This window comes from Acomys russatus, chromosome 32 (assembly GCF_903995435.1).
Source record: "Acomys russatus chromosome 32, mAcoRus1.1, whole genome shotgun sequence".
Lineage (NCBI taxonomy): Eukaryota > Metazoa > Chordata > Mammalia > Rodentia > Muridae > Acomys > Acomys russatus.
Genome location: NC_067168.1, coordinates 29,089,951 through 29,112,486, shown reverse-complemented (window position 1 = coordinate 29,112,486; position 22,536 = coordinate 29,089,951). Strand labels below are relative to the sequence as shown.

The 22,536-nt window shown below is 49.8% G+C and overlaps 1 protein-coding gene across 1 annotated transcript in view; it reads right to left on the bottom strand.

The window, feature by feature from the left end:
• Positions 1-22,317, bottom strand: part of Ky (kyphoscoliosis peptidase) — a 37,414-nt gene extending 15,097 nt beyond the window's left edge. Inside the window, exons 1-8 of the mRNA XM_051140556.1 lie at positions 22,091-22,317; positions 19,170-19,232; positions 15,699-15,761; positions 6,992-7,066; positions 4,638-4,700; positions 2,182-2,264; positions 895-1,003; positions 127-244 (exon numbers count right to left, since the gene is read on the bottom strand). Coding sequence (XP_050996513.1) covers positions 127-244; positions 895-1,003; positions 2,182-2,264; positions 4,638-4,700; positions 6,992-7,066; positions 15,699-15,761; positions 19,170-19,232; positions 22,091-22,226 — 710 coding nt within the window. The 5' untranslated portion in view covers positions 22,227-22,317. The remainder of the gene's footprint in view (positions 1-126; positions 245-894; positions 1,004-2,181; positions 2,265-4,637; positions 4,701-6,991; positions 7,067-15,698; positions 15,762-19,169; positions 19,233-22,090) is intronic.
• Between the last annotated feature and the right edge of the window lie 219 nt (positions 22,318-22,536).

Sequence of the window (22,536 nt, the reverse complement as noted above, 5' to 3'; positions counted from 1 at the left end):
GTGCAAACTCAAGCCCCAGGCCTGGCATGGAGGGCAGAGGCACAGAGGCAGAAGCAGAAGAAAGAAGGACACAGTCCCGGGGACAGCCCGGGGGACTCTAGCTTTATCACAGGCGGCCTTTCATACCTGCACATCCTTTCAAAGAGGCCAGCGTAGCCATCACAGTTGGTCTTCTGGGTCCTCAGGATGTCAGTGGGTTTGAAGGCCTGGCGGTCTTTCTCCTGGGCAGCCTCCACATCATATTCTGGAGGACAGATTAGGTGGTTGGGAGCATTGCAGGGCTCCCAGGTGGCTGAGGATGGCTCAAGGGAGGAAGGGAAAGCCACAGAGTCTATCCTATGGCCTCCACCCCCCAGCTGTGCTTGGGAGGATTCACTGACATGGATGGAAACAGAAACCCAGCCTAGCCAGATATGGTCAGCTTTTGTGGAGGTGGCAGAAGGGAGACTGAGACCAAAGCTGACAGGACCACCTGGCGCTTGTGGTGCACACCTTTAATCCCAGCACTCAGAAGGCAGAGGTGGGCAGAGGTTCAGAGTTTGGGTGAGTACATTTTCTAAGCTCAACGAATCCAGGTGGGACACTGGCTGTTCTTCACATCAAAGGACCAAGGGTCCGCCCCACTACTTGGTGAGTCTCTATCTCTCCTCATCAAGGGGTTTCAGGCCTCCTTCATCAAGGGGGTAGCAGGCCCTTGGCAGCCCTCTCTGTGGCTTGTCAGGACCTGGTGAGATTCCTAAGACTGCTCCATAGAGAGCGGTGGGCAGCTGCTCAGGCCTAGGTCCCCGAAGATGGCTCTGAGAACCCTGGGAGTAGGTGGAAGCCAGTGACCTAGGACACAGGTGTGATGCAGGAGGCATTCAGGGCTTCCAGTGCTGCCCCCTGGTGGCGTACCTATGTGGTGGCAGATCCAGATCCAGATGGCCCTGACTCTTTCCAGATCGCTGTGGGCTTCCTGGAGCAAGTCACTCACTAGCTCATCCAGGCCACTCTTGACTGTCACCTGGGAACAGAAAGAGCGGACTGTATTGGGGCCCCGGGGGAGCATGGGAGTCTAACATCTGCTACCTGTGGCCACCCACTCTTTCAGGCAGGGAGCTGTGCTGGGCCCAAGAGAGGCTGTCTGGGGGTTAATGGTATGCAGGTGGGCGAGTTGGATAGTGCATATGTGCTGGTTAGTTGAATCCCAGGCCCCAGAGCTACCTCTGCTTTTCTCTTTCCATCTGGGGCATCTGGAAAGCTACAGCAGCCTGTGGCCATGATTAGTACTTATTAAAACCCATCTATGCAGGCTAGTTTTATGTCCAATTGACACAAGCCAGAGTCATTTGGGAAGAAGAAACCTTGATTGAAAGAATTACCCCAGGCCTCTCCCCCCACCCTGTCTCCCTCCCCCGCCAGACTGGTCTATGGACAAGCTTGTAGTAAGCTTTCTGTGGGCAGCACTACATCTGGGCTGGTAGACCTGGGTGCTACAGGAAAGCAAACTGAGCAAGCCACGAGGAGCAAGCCAGTAAGCAGAGTTCTTCACGATCTTGGTATCCGCTTCTGCCTTTAGGCTTCTTCCTTTGAGTTCCTGCCCCTATGGTCCCTGGATGATGGACCACAAGGAGTCAGATAAAATTAACCCTTTCCTCCTCAAGGTGCTTTTGCTCGTACTGGGTTTTTAATCACAGCAATGGAAAAGGCACTAAGACACCACCTACGGATTTAACACAACACGTGGGCCTTCTGTTCCCCAGCCGGTGGTATTATTTCAGAAGGCTGTGGAGAGCCTTCAGGAGGCAGAGCCTTGCTGGAGGAAGTGGGTCACTGGAGGACACGTCTTGAGGTTTTGTAGCCAGCTCCATTTCCTGTCTGATCTTTTCCTGCCCAGGGTTGCAATGTGTCTAGCCCCCTCATGCTCCCACTGCCAATGCTTTCCCTGTCATGATGGACTGGGCCTCCTCAAACTGTGAGCCCAAACAAACTCTTCCTCCCTTACCCCGCCTTCTGTCAGCTATCTGATCACAGCCACGGGAAAGTGACAAACGTACCCTGTGAAAGGACACAGGCATAGGCCACTCATCTGGTTTGCTCAGCCTATGTTCAGGAGGGACCTGGAAGTAGGCTTTCTTATCCTCACTTGGGGGACTCCAAGTCACCTTTGGGGGGTCCTCATCCAGGGGTCAGTTCTCCTACCTGTGAGGCGGAGGCATCCAGTTTCTCAAACTGGCGCAGGTCCAGGGGCATGGATTTCAAACTGGACCTGTCCCAGGGGTAAGCTGGAAACACAGGGAAAACAGGTCAGTTGGGGGACCCATTAAGGTAGGGGGGGCTGTGAGCCCAAGCCTTATACTCACTTGGAGGATCTGTGGCTGTTTAACCTCCCTTACGCTGAAACACTCATTCTAAGAGCTGTACCCCCTAGAAAGGTTCCTTTGGACAAACTAGTTTGGGAATTGTGACTACTGCTATAGTTGTTTTGAAGATCTATGTGGGACTTGAGACTATTTTGAAGATCCTAAGAAGTCAGCACTAAAGACCTTGGCTGACACAATTGTGCTCAGACCATCACTGACGGAATTCCCACCTCCTCTCTGATATTTAATTTTTTTTAAAATTTAATTTCTGCAAAAAGTATCCAAGTAGTGTTGCTGGCCCCTGCCATTCTCAATCAGGGAGGGTCTCATGGCCTTGTGCTTGGTTAATGTACCTCAAAGCATGCTGGGTATGACAAGAAAGCCTGGCAGAGATAGCCACCTGGCTCCCAGAGGAGGCTCCCTGAGGGAGACCAGACTTTGAGTCAGGCCACAGAGGTAGAAAACTGGACACTGGTGTAAGATTATGGCCAGTGTCTACCCAGGCTTTCTCACTGGACACAGGAGAGCCCCACTCAGTGCTGGGAGGCAGATCTGGGATTCAGGAAGCAACATTATCCTGGCTCATGTTTACCCATGGAATTGGAGCTGAGATATCTTAACACAGACAAACATCAACCCAGGTTGTGTGGTCCAAAGGTGGCCATACTTCAGCCGATTCCCGACTAGTGCCCCACTTCTCAGAGTTCTCCTCAGACTGGCTCCCACCACCGCTTGACAAGAGTACCAGAGTGACAAGTGGGTATCAAGTGGACTTCCACAGCTCACAGGCTGCCACTCAGCTTAGCTCTTCCTTGCCCTCCCCCCCCATCCAGAAGGATAGCATTTCTAAAATGGGGTCTAAAATTCTATTTTATTAGTTCATCCTTTCCTGGTTCCATTTTTACAATATTTGATATTTTATATTCAAAATACCCATGATGATTCATGCCTCATTAAATCTACCTTCTGAGAAGATTATGTAAGATTCAAATAGGAAAACCTGATTTGCTATGAAGACATTTAAAACACCAGTAGCATTAATTAACTTATTCTGATTTTAAGGCAACACAAGTAGATGTGCATGGAGCCACAGATAGCATTTGGCCTACCAAGGGGGAAACTGAGGCCTAGAGAAGACAAATTAGAAAACAAATTGCAGAAAACAGGGTTCCAATCCAGACAATCATCTCATAACACCCCATTCAGTGTTTCTTTCCCTGCTTCAGCATGCTATTCACATGTGCCCCATCTTACAAACATTTAACACTCCATTTTATTTATTTATTTATTTGCATATTTTTTGTCACAGTGGAGATTGAACCCAGAACCTTGCACATGGTGGGTAAGCTTGTATTTTTAATTTAAGTAATTTATACAGATTACACATCTCAATTGTTATCCCCCTCACTTGTATCTTCCCGTCCCCTCCCCCTTTCACCCTATGCCCCTCCCCTAGGCCTGTGACAGAAGGTGGTAGCCTGCTTACTCTTCCTTTGAGTGCCACCAGGCCTCCCCATCCAGGGGAAGTGGTCAAATACGGGGCACCAGAGTTCATGTCAGGGTCAGTCCTTGCTCTACACACAACTGTGGAGAATGTGCTGTGCATTGGCTAGATCTGGATAGGGGTTCTAGGTTTACTGCGTGCATTGCCGTTGGTTGGTACAGTAGTTTGAGCAGACACCCCCCCCCCCCACCCTGGTGGATAAGCTTTCTACCATTGAGCTATGGTCCAAGCCCTCCATCTAAGGTTTACATGTTCCTAACTTTTCTCCTTCCCATCTCTTATTTTTTTCTGTTTTTTTGTTTGTTTTGTTTAGACAGGGTCTCTAGTTCTGCCTGGTTTTCTCTATGTAGCAGAGGGTGACCTTGAACTTGTGCTGCTCCTGCCTCCCCCTCCCCAGTGCTAGGATTGCAGAAGTATGTCAGCATGACCAGCTGATCTGGTTCTGAGGACTGAACCCAGAGCTTCATGTGTGCTAGGTAGGCACTATACCAACTGAGATGCATTCCAGCTCCAAATCAACATCATTCTGCATTCTAGTGTTTCGGGCTGCTTTGTAGTTAGAAGGGGTTAATCTTTAGCTTTGGGATAATATTTAACATAAAAGCCTTCCCTTCTATACCTGTGTCCATAGCAGACATCCATCACTAGTCAATTGTGAGATTTTTTTTCCCTTTCCAAATCCACAGATGGTCTCAGACTCTTGATGTCTCAGTAAGCCAGCACCAATTAGCTGGAGACTGGACCGTGAGGCTTTCTCAAGAGGCTCCAGAGAAAGCCTGGGTGGGACTTACCATGAGCATCTTTTCCTCCAGGCTGCCGGGGTCTTGTGTTTCCATTTTTGTCACCTTGCAAACCTGTAATACCCAAAGGTCAGAGATACTTCAGAAGAAACAGAACACTCGGGAGGCAGAAGCAGGTGGATTGCTGTGAGTTCGAGGCCAGCCTGGTCTACACAGAGAAACCCTGTCTCGGAAAAAAAAACAAAAAACAGAAGAAACAGAAAAGCACACACTGACAATTCTCTAGGTGATAGTGCTGACGGCTCACCCTGTCCATGCTTCTCACAGACTCCTTGCTCCCATCCACATGCACCGTGGCACTGTGGCTAGATGGTCCATGAGGCTTGTGGGGCCAGAGCTTGGAATCAGGGAATGCATGATAGCAAAGGGATCTATGGCCTTTGAGCTGAGTCAGGATGTGCTCTGACCTCAAGGCTATATACCTTGCAGCAGGCCCACATGGAGCTGTGGTTCACCCCATTTCTGCATCCTGCAATCTTATAACATAGCTGCAGAGGCTAAGGGTACAAATCAGTTTCTTCTGGTATTTTCCATACTTCTGCTTTTGTGACCTTTATGGATATGCTAGTTGAGACTCAGGAAGGAGAAATGACTGTTTGAGAAAGTTACCCAGCCAAGAAAGAAAAACCCAGGTTCAACTCCAAAGCCTCTGATTTTAGCTATAGTACGTGCAGCTGTCAGTGTATGTAGGTAGTTCTATGCCTTCCCAAGACGAGGACTGACTACGGATAAACATGGTAATAGAGGCGCAAAAAGGTAATGTGTATGGACCTCGAGTCCCAGAAGGTCATGGGAGGAGGTGGCTTGACGCTGTGAATTCTGGGGGATTGCGGTACACCAGCAGTCAGCAGGGGAGACCTTGGGAAAGAAGCAAAGAAGCTTCTGCTGCTGGTCCCAAGCCAGGTCAGGAGGATGCAGTGTCTAAGGAAACCATATGGAGTTGTGGGCGGGCTCAGCAAGGCAGGTGGCTTGTGCCCCCTAGAAGCCACTTAAGGCTGTAAAATAAGAGCTGAAAGTTGAGAAAGCGCTCGCCATCCCCAGAAATAGGGCCCTTTACCTACATCTTCAGAAAGAATGACAGGGCTTACTTACTGAGAACTCAGAACAATCCTGCAAAGGACATTTACTCATTTTCTTCCTTTATTATATGAAAAAGAGGAAAGAAAGAAAGAAGGAAGGAAGGGAGGGAGGAAGGAAGGAAGGAAGAATGAAAGAAGAGAATCCAAAAGAAGGGCTTAGTCAAACTACACAGTGGACCCCAGAGCCACACCTGACTGCCTTCCTGGGCTCCTGACTGCTGAGGACTGCAAGGACGGCCTCATTGAGTGGACGTGGCAGGGGGTGGGGGAGGGAACGTGAGGGTCCTATGCCTGCTTTCCTCATGAGGTCTCCATCAGCCAAGAGGGAGGCTAGGATAAAAGTGGAGTATTGACGGAGGGCCATGGCATTTGCACTCCTGCCTGCCTACATACGCTGACAACTGCCACGTACTATAACTAAAACCAGAGGCTTGGAGTTGGACCTGGGTTTTTTAATTTCCTGGCTGGGTACCTTTCTTGGACAGCCATTCCTCTTTTCTCAGCTTCACTTTGCTGGCTTGAAACAAAACGTGGGGCGAACACTAGCATCTATATAAAGGTCACAAAGCTGGGGCACGGAAATGCTCAGCACTGTGCATGCCACGGTTTTTGGCATCCCACAGATGGCATCTTAAAACACTGGTAGCAACAGTCTGGTGAGGGAATGCACCATTAGCTATGTGCTTCCTCACCTGGGCCTCATTAAAGAGACACAAGAACCTCGGAATCTGGGTGTTGTACTTTGCCTATGCAATGCCCCCTCAGACTTATGTGTTTGGGCACTTGGCACCTGGATATTAGTGCTGCTTTGGAAGGATGTAGAACCATTAGGAGGTGAAACCTCTCTGGAGGAAGTGGATAACTGGTGGGCAGGTCTTGAGGGGCTATAGCCTAGTTCTACTTCCTGTCTGCTTTCTGCTTCCTGTTTGACCACCACGCAAGGCAGCGAGGATTCCATCTGCACGCTCTTGCCATGATGGAGCCTCCTGCTGCCAAGCTTTCTCTATGACGATGGACTGTAAACTCCTCAAACCGTGAGCCGGGGCAAAACCTTTCCCCCTTAAGCTGATTCTTGTCAGCTGATTACAGCAATAATAGAAACCAAAACAATGTGTGTGGATAGAATACTCACGCTACCGCCTTTCCTCAGGTTGTAGGCTCAAGACCCTCTTTGATTTTCTCAGAAGGTGTCCGGGCTGGCATCTGACTCACCCGCCCTCCCTGCCTGCCTGCCCTCTAGCTGAGCAGCCCTGTACCTGTACGTACGTTTAGCCAAAGAGAACTTCTTGAGCAGCTGGGGCATGGCGTCTTGGGGGTGGATTTCCACAGTCAGCTGGGTACCTGTGAAAGGGGGAGGGGACATCCTCAGCCAAATGCTGCCACGAAGGGCACACCACCTCATGACAGATGTTCAGGCAACAGAACATACTTCCTTTTAGATTGTTCTGTTGGATATGCAGATAGTCCGTGTGTTTTTTTTTTTCCAGAATAACCCAAACAGCATGTGTGAGCACGCTACCTCCTTTCAAGCAGCAGCTGACTCCTTAAATAGAAGGCATGGGTGGGAGCATCCACCTGCAGACGCTGGGAAGTCAGTGATAGAAAACAATGGGGGGGGTGTGACAACGACCAGGGGGTGAACGTGACCACAGCAGCAGCGAGTTTACCTGCTTCTTCCCTTTCTGGTGGCATCACCTGTACTTGGTCCAAGCCATCCCCGATCCCGAAGTGCACAGTGGATGTAAAAGAGTACTCAAGAAAGAAAATTTCAGTTTCTACTCAAAGAGTGAGGATGGGGACCTCTAATTGTCACAGAGAGTTGGGACATCCTCTGCTGTGTTTTCCCTTTATCCTATATTGTCCCGATTCAGCCCACGGCCAAGTATGCGGACAGCTGTGAGGTTAGTGGCCAGGCATCCATGGCATCCAGGTTCTCTCCCTCCCTCCCTCCCTCCCTCCCTCCCTCCCTCCCTCACTCCCTCTCTCTTTCTCTCTTGCTGATTGTTCCCAGACAGAACTATAAAAAAAAAAAAAACATTTATGACAGAATGAAAAGACTAAAGCTCCAGCTTTTCCGCCAGAGGAACAGGAAGTGAGTGATGAAGGTGACCTCAAGGGTATAATTCCCTAAAGTTGCAGATAAATCCCACGTCTGAGCTGTACCTGGCAGGTCTCACCCTGTGCACTGTACCACAGTCTGAATGCTGAACTCTGGGGGAAGAATGATGTCCTCACTCTAAACTGGCCACTGCATGGTGCACATAGGCAGACAGGCCCTGCAAAGGCTACTGCATGGTGCATGTAGGCAGACAGGCCCTGCAAAGGTCACTGCATGGGACATGCAGGCAGTCAGGCCCTGCAAAGGTCACTGCATGGTGCACATAGGCGGACAGGCCCTGCAAAGGTCACTGCATGGTGCACATAGGCGGACAGGCCCTGCAAAGGTCACTGTATGGTGCATATAGGCGGACAGGCCCTGCAAAGGTCACTGTATGGTGCATATAGGCAGACAGGCCCTGCAAAGGTCACTGCATGGCACATGCAGGCAGACAGGCTCTGCAAAGGTCATTGCATGGCACATGCAGGCAGAGGACCTGCAGAGGCCTCCACTCAAAACTGCTCAGCAGAACACCTGGGAAGATCTCAATTTGAGAAGGAAAAAATACCAACCAGTTAAATCCCATATTTAATCCAAAGACGGTAAGATAGCTCAATAGCCATGCTCTGAAAAGTAAGGGCCAACCATTTTGAAATAAATGGAAGAAACAAAACTTAGCAAAGAAACAGAAGATGTAAAGAACCAAGTAAAGAGTTGAGATTTTAACATTGAAATAAAAGACAGGTTGCAATATTCTCCATGACAAAGGAAAGTGCCAGAGAACAGCAGACAGGTCGAGTCTGAACAAGGGGAAAGCCTGCAATGCTACAGGGGTCACAGGGCCATGTTTAGAAGTCTATTATTTGTGTCACTAAAAGAAGAGAAATCATGTGGACAGAAATGTATCTGAAGAAATAACAGACTACTCAAATTTGACCAAAGAAATCCATGTATGGACTCAAAGTTCAGTGTGTCCCAAACTAGATAAATAAGAGAAGATCCAAGTCCAGACATGATGTAATCACACCACTGGAAGAAAAACTCCCTGAAAATTCTGAGGCAAGTGATTTCTCATCAGACACTGTGGAATCTTTAAGAAATTCTGAAAGGAATGAATTGTCTCTGTTCAATAAAAATACCACATGAGAAGGAAATAAAGCCATTTTCCGATACAGAGAAACCAAGACAATTTGCTCAGTAACAGACCCGCTCAGAGCAAGGAAAATATCAGAGAGAGAGAGAGAGAGAGAGAAAGAGAGAGAGAGAGAGAGAGAGAGAGAGAGAGAGAAATATTACATAGCAGTGAAAAAGTCAGCTTATCAAAAAGATGTGACAATACCAAATATACAGTACCTGAATATAAAGCTTTAAAATATCCAAAATAAAACTCATAGAATTATAAAGAGGAATGAGCAGGAATGCATTATAGTTGGAGGGTCGGCAACAGTAGCACCCGTCAGCTGGCGTGGGTTCCACAGCACTCTAGAGAATGCCACCCACTGGTAGTGGAAGGTAGTGGGACGTGCATTCACGTTTCAGTAAGACGGGCTGTGTGTGTCAGACATTCGGAGCCTCCCAAGTGCTTTGCTGGGATAAGCAATGATGTGTGAACATTAGGATAAAGACATCTTAAGCACTTTTCAGATCAGACCCTGTGAGTGAATCCTTAAACACTTATTGAAGGGAATGGGGATTTTTGTAAGGCTTTTGTACCATTGGCCAACTTTCCCACGAGTGGCCCCATTGGTTTATGATTCCATCTACAGGGTCGGGGCCGGAGGCAGGGTCGGGGGCAATGCTTTTTTTTTTTTTTTTTGGCTTATTTTTGCTGTGGTTGATGTCAAAATTGCCCATACTTTGTCTTCTTCCCATGAGAGGTGTTTTGTTTCATCCCTTGAATGTGGGCCAACCTCGTGAGTTAGTATGGCCAACTAGCATGTGGTAGAAGCCCTGCTATTATCCAAGGTCTGAGTTTAGTGCTGGAGAGACTTTGCAATGCCCGCTGGCACTCTTGGCATCCCTGCTGCGGTGCTATGTGTGATGCGGTCTATGGGTGAGAGGAACAGGGCAGTGCGGCTCAGGTGAGGCTATCTGAAACCATCTGGTCTCCAGCCAGCCCACCAGCTGACAGCCAGGACATGCTCCGGCCCAGCCAAGGGCCCAGATCAGCCGGCTGTGGCATGGACAGTGATTGTCCAGCAGACCTGCGGGCTTGGAAGCTCGAACTGCCACTAGCAGCTGAGTCTGACGGTGGTAGATAACACAAGCTCACTGGTGCCTGTTTCCATAAAGCCTTTATGTTTCATTAATGAAGGGTGCCTTATTGTTTTGTGCACTTCTTTTAACTTTTAGTATAGTAAATTTTTAAAAAAATATTTTATCTGCTATTTAAATTTGTGTTGACTTTCCCCCCACTGATTTATTATATTTTCCTTGATGGTTTTGCTAGAAAGAGTTCCTCTTATTAATCCTTTGTTAAATATATTGCAATTATTTTCTTTTGGAAAAACATTGATTTTCATACATGCTTTTAAAATTTGTTTTGCATGCCAAAGAGACGAGACCACAGATAGAATGTGTTCACTCCAGATCAAAAGGGTGGACATTTATTTAAAATATTTAGTTATTAAATAACTAATAAATTAGTTAATGTGTATGTCTGTGTGGGTATATGTGTATTGGGGGCGTGAATGTGTCTCTTTCTCTCTGTGTGTCTGTTTCTGTCTCTCTGTTTCTCTCTGTCTCTGTCTGTCTGTCTCTGTCTCTGTCTCCATCTCCGTCTCTGTCTCTCTCTGTCTCTGTCTGTCTGTCTGTCTGTCTGTCTGTCTGTCTGTCTCTCTCTCTCTCTCTCTCTCTCTCTCTCTCTCTCTCTCTCTGTGTGTGTGTAAAGGCCAGAAGAGGGCATCAGCTGTCCTCTGTCGCTCTCCACCTATTTCTTTGAGGCAGGGCCTCTCCCTGAACCTGAGGCTTGTGTTTCAGTTAGGCTGGAAGCCAGCAAGTCTCAGAGAGCCTCTGGTCTCTGCCAGCCTCAGAGCTGGGTCACAGGCATTTGAGAAGATGCCTGGCCTGTCACGTGGGTGCTGGGATCCGAACTCTAGTCCTCGTCATTGCGCAGCAAATACAGACACCCTTAACCTCTGACTCATCTCTCTAGCCCAACGTTCCTCTCTAAAATATAGTATATTGCACATTCACTGCCGGTGAAACCAGCCTTGTGATCCTATGATAAAGATACACAGTATTTCAGGCTTCAGGGCACGGATGACCAATCTGCTCGAGGACCAGGTGCCATCATCATCCATAGCATATGACCCTGTGGGTCTGGCTAACTTGGCCTCCTCACTTTCTCGTGCATCTCTTTGTGAGGTATTTTCCAAAGTGGCATGCAGCCACACGATGCCTTGTTAAAGGTGAACTGTGCACCGCTTCCCTGCACACACTCTCTATGTGGGTTGCAACCCGCAATGCTTTCGGCCCTGTAGCAAAGGGGTCTGTCTGACCCAGTGTTTTTTGTCTGTTTGTTTTTTCTTTTGTTTTTGTCAAACAAGGTTTGGAGATTGCTGGGCTGAAAGGATCGGAACCTTAAAGGAGCTGTGAAGGTGACCGGCCTGTTGACCTGGGGCACAGCGATGAGCTTCCTCCTCCTCACGTGTCTCCTAACTCAGGTACATCCAGCCACTCCCTATCCAGCTGCGGGCAGTGAAGACTGACCCTGCTGAGAAACAAACCACTGCTGGCCCTTCTGGAGCTGACAGGCAGGTGGCCTTATGTTTAGGGGGGCTATAGTCCAGCAGCTTCCTCTGTCATCATTTGGACCCCCTCTCTTCTCCTTGCAACTCTTTGCTCTATCTCCTGCCCAGGGCTGGGCTCTCCCTAGGCTGTGCAGGCACTCGTCCCTATTCTAGAGATCGGGGAGACCACCTGAGAGACTTCCCTGCCCCTAGGAATGGCCTTGGGTCATCACCCTGCATCAAGATGGACAGCATTTACTGGAGAGGGAGACAGTGCACTGAGTTCATTTTTAGATAAAATAAAACTCAGGTTGTAGTAAAAAAGACATTAACCAAGCCCAGCTCTCATCATGAAGAGTCTTGGGAAAAATCCGAGCAGGTGCAATCATACCGACCTTGACCGCCAAGCATAAGCGGCCCTTTCTAGGATGTTGGCCTCTTTCACAATACTCTTCCGCAGTAATCCATTTGCCATCCAAATAAGACCCAAGAAACTGCAGCCTTGGCCATTTAGGAATTATTTCTTGCTATCCCCTAGGAAGCAGCTTCTAGGCTGGCCTTTTCCTAAACCCCATTGCCTCTTCTTCCTTTCCCTCTCAAAAGCAGAGATGCACACAGGGTACCAAGCCTATGTGGGTACTGTCCTAGGCCTGCCAGGATGTCAGGTGACATTGCCCACATGACACCTCTCCTAATGGCTCCAAGCTTCCATCAGCCTTAGTCTGAAGGCTTAATTTACTCAGGATACCTAATGTGGACAACACGAGTGGGTCTCCTGTTGTTCACTAACTCTGACTAATTGGGAGTGGCTGCCAGGAGCATTGGTCAATTAACAAACGCTTCCAGGCAAGCATGTGTGCATGGATGTGTACATATGTACAGGGGCGTAGACAGGTGTGAGGAGGAGTCCCAGGATGTATGCTACCACTGACTTAAAAAGTCTCTGCGTATGCTGTTACACTCACAGCCTGGACATACTATCTTGGACATACTTTTCTGTAATGCTTACAGACAGGAAACCCTTAGTCAGAGCGTTCTCAAATGAACCGTGCCTGGCTAGATCATAAAAGACGCGTACTCTATGCATCCAGGACGTAGCATTTGGAAAGCAATTGGCTCTGAAAGCTGGGAACAAATATGATGATGGCTGTAACTTCAAAACTGACCCATCAGCCACAACCCTGAGGGTATGACGTCACAGTGTCTCCCAGTGAACCACTGTCCTGTCACCCAACTCATACGCCCACTGCAGATCCATCTCCCAAGGACCCTTTGCACTAAGTTCCATATTTCCAAGGTGCTTTTTTTTTTCTATCACGTGCTGCATAAAATCTACCACTGAACAAGGTCCTGAGGTGAAGCCCTTCTGAACAACAAGCTCTGCACGGAGCCTTGGATGTCTTCCTGGAGCGAGGCAGGGAGGCGGCATCCAAATCAGCTCTGCTAGGTGGGTCCCTGTCCTGTATGGGGGCTGGTGTGGCACAGAAATTAAGCCCACTTTGATGGGTACACAGACATGTTCAGATCCCGGGTCTGACTTGTTCTATCGAGTTGAATAACTTCAGGCAAGCTGTTTAGCTGCCTCTGTGCCTCGGTTTCTCCATTTTCCTCACCCATACAGTGGACCTCATTTTTTTTTTTTTTTTTTTTTTTTTTTTTGAGATGGAATGTGGCCGAGGGGAAGAAATGAGGCGCCATGAAACGTCCTTAGCTCTGCCTCTGGTCCATGCTAGCTGCGCTGGGGCTGACAGCATCCCCAGAATGGAGCCTGGGGAGTCACAGGGCTTCCAGATGGGTAGGAACACAGCACACAGGATGGGGACCCCCTCCTCACTGGTTCCAGAACACCAGGTCTTTACAGAGCCATGCCCGAATTCTTCACCTTTCTTCTCCAGTCTGCATCTATAACTCCCCCCTCCCCCCAACCCCATCTGCTTCTGCTTCAGCCTCAACTCCCTTTCTCCTTCTAGACCCACGTCAGTATTCTTTTGCCATCGGATGCCATGATTCCACCTCCAGAGGGGTCCTCTTTGCTTCCAAGCAAGCATCCCCCTTCTGCTCACTGCCCCAACAGTAGAGGCAGCCCATCTAGAAACTGTCTAATGTCTTCTAACCATACTCTGACCAGAAGCCAGCATACTTGAGGCAGCTCACAGGCCTGTAATTCCTGCCTGCCCCAAGCCCTCTCTGAATCACCCCTACTTCTTACACTGTTCATGCCCCCCATTGGTCATGGCCATTCACTCTCTGCACCCACCAGACACATAGCTGCCTGGTGCCTTCCGGCCATTGCTCCCAGCTAAATGCTGTCTCCAGATGCCCTTGCATTTGTCCCAACATCTCTTTTTCTCACTCAGGTTTATGTCTCAGTCACTGCTCCCCTGTTCTTTTTTTTTTTTTTTTTTTTTTTTTTTTCCTGGGCAAGGGGTGGGGGAGAGATGCTAGAGATGAGACCAAAAAGCCTCATGCTAGTCAAATCACTAACTAAGCTCCACCCCCTGCCCCATCTGTTCTGTTTACAACGGAATAGCTATTCTGTTAGCTTATCGTGAGCTGAACAATGACTATTCAGGCTGTCTGTGCAGGATCTCTGACTGCAAGGGAGATTTCCGCAGATGCGCCTTACTTATGGAGCTCAGAGTGATTATTCTGGGCTATCTGGTTGGGCCTTAAATGTGACCACATATAACTTTATTAGAGGGAGACCTGCCTACTTATAAGGAGAGGAGGCCATGTGATCATGGAAGCAGAGACTGGAATGACACAGCCAGAAAGCCAAGGAATGCTGGCAGCTTGTAGGAGCAGGAGGCGAGGACCGGATTCTCTCCCAGAGCTTCAAAGGTCCCAGCCCTGCTGACACCTGCCTTTTTACCCAGTGATGCTGACTTCAGACTTCTCAGTCCCAGAAGCTTAAGGTGAAATCTTCCTGCCCCTCTTAGCCGATGAGCGACAGGAAACTGATCTACAGCCCCCCCGGCCCCGCCCCCTTCCCCATGTTGCCCGCCCCCCCCCAGGCTCCCCCAGTCCCTCCTGTGTTGTTTCTCCTTCAGTCTTTTCCTCTCACTAGAACTTAGCTCCACGGCGTGGGCAGGAGCCTTTGTTTTGTTCCCCACGTGAGATAATGGCTTTTCTAGCAAGGTATCTCTGTCGTATGGCTTGTGTAGACGGGTGAGTGTCAGAGATGAATCGTGGCCTGCTTTGGTCCTTATGCTTCGGGAAGGAGCATGCCCGTGTCCCTTGGGTACCATTGCATAGAGTCCTTGCATGCTATGGCATCAGCTACGGCATCCAGCTTGCCTGGCTGAGCCCGAGACTCCCAGGCATCTAATGAAGAGCCATGTTGGTTACTGGCGCCCTCAGAATAGGCTCTGCTCCAGTCATAGTTTTGGAATCCTCACTTCCACTTCGTGGTATTCCCTGATCTAGACAATTGCAGAGTCAGCCTAGCCCGCAGTGCCCTGGCCTGCCATTTCCAGGCGCCACCCCCGAGGACTTCTGGGAAAGTGAGGACCCTCCAGGAAGTACTAGGTTGTTCTCCCTTGCAGCACTAAGTGGCATGTTTCAGCAAGTTCAGCTTCAGGAGAGGTCAAGGGACCTTTGTGACTCAGGATGTGGGAGGATTTCGATCCCACGAGCCAGTAGGAGATCAGTTGCCAGGATGCTGTGGAAGCCCAGCCGTGTGAAGGTTAACGGCTGAGACCTTGTTGGGGTTGGAGGGTAAGGTACCAGAGAATTGGCCACCCCAAGTCTTGGTCTCCTCATCCATAAAGCAGTGAGACTATGACCCAGTTAGGGTTGGTTTGAGACTTTAGTGTATACGGGGGTTGGGGGGGGGCAGAGTCCCCGGCACACATCTTGTACTCAGTGAGTGTTAGGTGTAGCACTGATAATGATACCCATAATGGTAGGGCCCTGAAATCCAAGGACTTCATTCCTTGACTAGAGGGGAAGGGCAAGCTTGGACCACAGAGCTACTCAGTTCTTCCTCTGGGATGTTGGGAGACAGAAGGATGCTCCAACCTCCCTGGATCAGAGAGGAGCTTCTCCCTGTAGCCCGATCTCCATATCCTGGGCTCTCTGGCTGGGCCAGCAGAGCCAGGCACACAGACACAGGAGAGATGGCAGCCAGCGGTTAGTCTCTTACCTTGGCTGTCATAGGAACTGATGATCTGAGGCTGCTGAGGGCACTGCTTCTCTGGCAAGTTTCCTATTTGAGAAAGACAAAGAAGGTGACAAGTGACCACTGGGAGCGTGGTAACATGGTCCCTGGGCAGGGGATGGAGGGAGCTGCGTGCATCTGAGATAACTGTATGCTGGTGGGGGCATGAGTACATCTGCTGCCATGGCGGACACATCTGTGGACCAGAATAGCCCACCCCTTCTGTCTCTCAGAAGAGGCTTGCCCAGGCTGGGATTCACTCCAGTGGTGTACAGAACCACCACGCTGGACTTTTGGCCACAATTCCCGAAACACTTTCTCATACACAGATGCCTGATTGATCATCACACTTCCTGTGTGAAGTAGTCCGGGAGGTTCTGCCATGGTACTTGAACTCTTTAAGTTTCCCAACCCCTTAGCTCAGCTTCTTTTGTCCTACCAAGGACCACAGGGCAGCAGCCTGCGTCTGATTCTAGCCCTGAGGACGGGAGGATACTCAGTTTGGTGTAGTTTCACCAATGTTACAGGATACTCAATGTGTTCGAGTCCTCTGTACCCACTGGGGATGGTTTTTTTTTATATGTCCTTAGAGGCCAGTGGAGTCAGAATACTGAAGTGCTATGACTAGTTCTTACTACAGACCATCAAGGGAACCCGCAGGAGAATCTCTGACCCTCCTAGGCATGAATTCGCTTTTGCTTTATGGCTGCTCTGCGGCTGTGGACTGTGCTCCCTGAAGTGGCCCCTGGACTTCCTCCTCATGAACATAGCATATCTCTAGGGTTGCTGTCCTCAACAGTGCAGCCAATCCCATAGGCCACTCATTGCTTCTGATGCTTGCCCCTAGCAGAAGCTGGTCAAGGTGGGTAGGTGAGGCACTGAGCTATGCTAGACTTGGACCCACCCAACTGTGGTTTGCCTTGGTGAACCTGCATGCTCCAGCCTTCTCCTATGAATGGGTTTAGCCAGGCCCCCAAGGCTTTCAGAACATGGCTGGCTAGCAGAGGCCAGATCTACTGTCACTGTGTGCCAACATGCGGTGATGTGGCATGCTGGGCTGGAGCTCCAGGCCACTCAGGCGAGGACAGGGAGGCTGTTCCTGTGGGCATGGCTGGCTGTACCTCCATGAGGAAACAGGATCCGGGAAGGGAATCCTCAAGGAGGATGATTGGCTGGCACAGCTCCTGTGGGGTATTTATAGTCAGGGCTGCACAAGTGGTTTCTCTGTAGCTGTAGGGCACCAGGCACTGCTGCTAGGCAGACTTCAGCCAGGACCAAGGAGAGCAGCCAATCACAGCAGGGGAAGCCCAGTTGCTGGGCAAGCTATGGAGATGGGTTGCTGAGCCCAAACACCTGCTGCTTCCAAAAGTTTGGAGTGTTTTAGGCTCCCCCACCCTTCCTCTCGCCAACACCCAAGCCCAAGGAGTGTACAGAGTAGCAACGAGAGGACAAATGTGCCCTTTTGGATCAACACCATGCTAAGTCACATTTGTGCACACTCTGTCAGCACATGCCACCGGGCCACTTCCTTCTGAGATGAAATTCCTCCAACTGCTGCGGCTGGACAGCCCACTGGTCACCAGGACTGGGTGACTTGGGTACCAACAAGACATGTATGCAGCAAGATCAGTTTCAGCGCTAGGTGTTCTGAATCTTGGCATCAAAAAACATGAAAAGAAGTCGTTGTATCAACCCCCATTTCCACCACCACGCGCGCCAGGTGCATGCACGCCATTTAAAAGGCAGGCAAAGTCTTACATTAAAACTACACATATTGGTGGGATGGCGGAACCATCATGTTGTCTGGAGTTAGGACTTCCACGGATACACTTCACAGTCAGATTTGTACCAAATTTTCAATCCTTAGATTTCCCCCGCTTTTTTGCAAGGACTATTTAAATCAGAGCGTTGGAGGTTTTTTGTTTGTTTGTTTTTGTTTTTGTTTTTAAATAACCATCTTGAGAGTTGCTGCCTTGCTTTCTGTTTTGTTAGGTCTTTTCATTTTTCACCTAACCTTGAAGATGTTTAAAGTAGGATGACTTCAGTGTTTCCCAAAAGACCCTACGATGGCTGTCAGATGGCTGATGCAAGGCAAGAGAGAACAGCTACATGCAAGGATACTCTCTTTGCATCCACCAGTGGCTTACTTCGCTCACTCGCGTACTCACACACAGCCTTAGCATGCATATGCGCTGAGTGGCCGATCCTGTGTCCTGAAAGTTCCTGGTGTCTCATTCTTAGGCTTTTCATTGGCCCATGAGGTAACGTGGCTAACTATGATGTCAGCCTTTGCCACTCCCAAGTGAGCCAATCTCTCCTTATAGCTCAGCCCCAGGTAAGGAGGCCTTTGTGTGACTCCATTAACCAGGACACAGAAGGATGCATTCTTCAGTGGGTGCGTATGCATGCACTCCTTCGCATGAGTGAGGTAAGGGACACAGGGAAATGTCAATCCTTTGGACATGGCCCCACAAGGAAAGGGTTCTTGACCCGCTTGTTAACTGTTTACTCTCCAGCTCTTAAACTCGTGCCTGGCACAAAGTAAGTGCTGAAGGAATAAACAAATGGATGAGTGTAGTTTTCATATTTTGCTTTTCCTTTTTGTTACTGCCTGAAGGCTGGCAAGACAGTTATTCACCCTTGTTTCCCCATCTGCGGAAGGTTAGACATTTGATTCCGGGGTTCACATGGCTGGAGTCTGATGGCAATCCCTAACAACACTCTGGGAGCTGAGGCCTGGTTCCTATTTGAGTTCTGTGCTCCCATCGTGCATATGGACACTGATGGCTTTCCCTGGGAGCTGGGGTAATCAGTCTCTGAGGAACACAAAAAACGAGGCCCATCCTCTGTGTTTCAGAGAGCTTCTGATCCATCAGGAGAGAGTGCTGCCTGGAACCTGAGAGAACAGGGTTTGGAAACGAAGGTCTAACTGTATCCTGGAACTGAGGGTGGTAGAGCTCTTACTTGGCTCTGCGCAGACCTCAAGTAATACTGTTTCAAGGCAGGCCACTATCTTAGTCTGTTCATTAAAAAAAAAAAAAAAAAAAAAAAAGATAAAGAAACAAAAAACCAATTTGAAGATGGAAAGCCTTTGTGACATGAGCAGCTCTGCCTCCTGTGGAAACACACACAACCCTTGTTACCTCAAGTGGAAGCTAAATCCTCTCCTATAGCCTCTCCAGCTAACAAATGAGTGCCGAAGTTCATGGCATTGTTCCTCAGCAGCAGCTTCCAGAAAAGCAGAAGCCCCGATGCCAGGGAAAGCTTTCCAGGCTCATAGTGGCCTAGAGGCCTGGCTGAGCTGCAAGCAGCCATGTTTGCTCACCGACTGACTAGATGCTATGGCCAGTTTCCCAATGAATACAACCCAACTCCCTTCCCCGCACCCCCCCCTTCCCCGCCCAGGGTATTGGATTACAGAGACTGAATAGAAAATAGAAAGAAAAAGAGATTTACCCTGAAAGCCATTTCCTTCCAGTTCTTGCCACTTCCGGATTCCGTTTCTGACACCTTGGAATCCTGTGAGAAAAGGACTGGTGTGAGACTCTTTGTTGAGGAGCCACTTACAGACCCATCTGTGCTATACAAGGCTGGTGGGAACCAGTTCTCTTAGAATCTGAGATAGGCTGTCCTTGAATGAGACACATTTGAGGAAACAAATGCAATCCTTAAATGAAATATTTTTAAAATGTTAGAATGGTAGTTTTTAGTGGCGATGAGACTGGCTATCAGGATTTTCCAGGAGGCTTTGCTTTTGTTTTTGTTTTTTGCCTATACAATTGTCCAATACTCCTTTCCATACCGCCAACATACAAATACGAAAGCATCCTTTTCCGAGAGTTTCTCTGCTTTGTCTTCCCATTTCTGTATGTGAGGAGCCTTAAAAATGGGGTGAGGGAGCATGGAGGAAGACCGCCTCTTCCTACGGGAGTAGAAGATGACAGTGCCTACTTTTCCTGAGTCCCTTGCAGCTAGCTAGAGTATGGACCGGTGTGGTCTAGGCATGTGTTCTGATGCTGCTGCGATGCAGAAGGGAAGGGATGCCCTCGCCCTGGCAGTGGCTGGGAGTGATGTTGAGAGGTCTGTTCCACGGCTCAGAACTAATGCATGTCCAGGTGGTGGGAGCCACGGCAAGGAAACAAATTTCTGGTGTGTGAGGAGTGTCTAGTGTACTTTGGTGGCTGCAAAGGTGTCACCACAAGACCAGTTCTGTGGCACACTTGATGGCAGTGTTCCCGGAAGCTCAGTCTCAGGTCTGACTTTCTAACCTTTCACCCACTCAGAAGCCCCCAAGTCTTCCTCAGCCTTCCCTTCCCATGATCTTTCCTGCAAAGTCTGTTACACTCCATGGTCTGCTCTGTGCGATGGGCTGTTCTAAGGAACTAGCTGGGGAAAATCCTGGAATCCCAGGGAAAGTAAGAGACTCTGTCAGCCCCACAGCCTAAGTCCCCGTGGCTCTCCTTGCCTTTGTCCTTCTGATTCCTCTCCGCTGCAAGGCCACAGTGTTGGCCTTGCGACAATAATTGAACTTTATTCTCTTCTGACAGAGGGCTTAGGCATTTCTCTAGCTCCCTCATATGGGACTAGCTTGCCAGGACAAGCAAGAGCCACTTGAAAGTCAACAGGGCTCATCTGGGTTCGTGTGTGCATCTGTGTGAGGCCTCCGAACATTTAGCCTCAGGCTGTGTCCCGAAGTGTGGATACACAGGTAGGTATAGCTTAGGGTTTCTGTGGGCGGCAGACCTTGGAGACTGTACACTGTCCTCTTTTTCCACTTTGGTGTAGAATAGTTTTCTCCACTGTCCAACAGCTTCAAGGAGCCCTCAGTTGGATAATGTTTGTAGAAAATACCAGTGCCTTTTAAGCAAGGGCGGTTTACTCCCGAGTCAGGGCCAAAGTCTGTATTGCTGGTCTGAAGTCATGGGCATTTTGGGTAGGTTTTGGGTACCTCAAGGGCAGTCCTGATACCTAACACTTCAGGGCTTCTCTCTTTATCTTCTCTGGAGTCAGAGACTTTAGGGCAGATGTGAAGCAAAAGGGATTCAGAGTGGGTGCTGGGCTGCCTTAGAACTGGGCCTCACTCACCATATACCAGGGAACAGTCTTTTGGATTGTGATGCATCCGACAGGAGCCATGAGGAGCCCAGGACATTTTCTTTTTCCTCCAAAGACCCCCCTCCCATCCTCCCGCGAGCGGGTCTAACCCCTTTCTCCTAGGAGCAGGGCGAAGGACCTCAACACCTCCCATTCCCACAGTCCCTCCTAAACTCCAACTGCTGTGAACACTCCCTGCCCTCCAGGCTTTCTTTCCCTCTCACTGCCCAGCTCACCAGGAGCTGCCTCACAGCTCCAGCCCCTGTGGCTGGTGGGTTGAGGTTGTCAATAGAACTATTGTCCTAGCTGGGCAGGTGGTCATACAGTGGGTATCCCCTGCGCACAGAGGCTCTGGGGACAAAAGAGTCAAGATGGAGCAATTGGAGGGGTCACAAGGAAGTTGGGAGCTGGTCTGAGAGTGGGAGACAGCAGTTGTCTTTCGATGCCTAGGCAGCAGGCATCTCTGCTACAGAAGTGGTGCGGTGTTAGCCTTGGAGACCCTAAGCCAGACTCAGAGGCTTCCTCTAAGACCAGCGGCACAAGGCCCCCCACACTTCTTAGGGATTTCCTGAACCTTCATTCAGCACCATTTTATACTCTAGTCAAGTTGCCCGTGTAGAGAATAGAGGCGGATCTTTGCTTTCTGCAATCACTCTGTAAGTAATCACTTGTCAATTTTCATTTTCCCAAGTCTGCAGAACAAGTACAATTGAAGCTGAATTCAAGTGAGGTCAGGAGACTTCAAACCCTATTCTACCACACCCTAGCCCAGTTTCCCTTTACCCATTCATGCTTTATATCTTTTGGAGGCTGGAAGAGAGGCTCAAGGAATGGAAAACGGAGGCTTTAAGTTACCTCAAAGTCTAACTCAATACAAGGATCCTCTGGGGTCCCTGGTGTACTATGGCGTTCTGCATGCTGCTGCGTGGGTACTGGGCCTCTGCTACACATGATCAGCCTAAGGACCTGTCCTCTTCCTGAGGAGCATTTTACAAAATGGTTTGCCCTCTTCAGGGAAGAGCAAGAGGAAACTGGTTTCTGAGATGACAGAGCACCCACAGGCCTGCTGGGGAAGTCAACCTGGGACAACCACAGCGCTGCGCGTTGCCAAGGGACGCGAGTGCTGTGGCGCCCGGGCACAAGCAACTGTGTGGGAGAGGGTTTGGGCTGGCCTCATGGGAGTGGGTGGGTGAAAGGGGGCTGCTTAGACGGCCCCCCCCCCGGGGAGGCTTGGTGGCTGAGGTGTCCCGGGATCCTGAGGACCCAGGCCAGGCACGCGTTACCTCCTCGGTTTTGCAGCAGCGCGCCCGGGTCTGTGTGCGGGTCCAAGTGCGTGGCTTGCGCGGCGCGCCGCTTCTCGGAGTGCACGATTAGCAGCATGTCGATGGCCACGGCATTGCTGTCCTTCTTCAGCTCCATGGTGCCACCTCTCTCCCGGCCAGCGCGCCGCGGCTGCTCGCGACGCTGCCTGCGCTGCAAATGGCCCCGTGCGCGCTGCTGCCTGGCGCGGGAGAGGGCGAGGGCGCGGGAGAGGGCGCTGCCCTGCCGCCAGGTCCGCCGGGCGCCGAGTTTCGCTGACTCTGCCAGATTTACCATTAGGACCCGCCGGGGAGGGAGCTACCCTCCTGAAGTGCCTCTAAGTCACCTTTGAAAGGAAATCCCCAGCCCGGGCCCTGAACTGCACCCAGACTTCACTCTGTGTTGTTTCTGACTCTCCCTCCCCGTACAA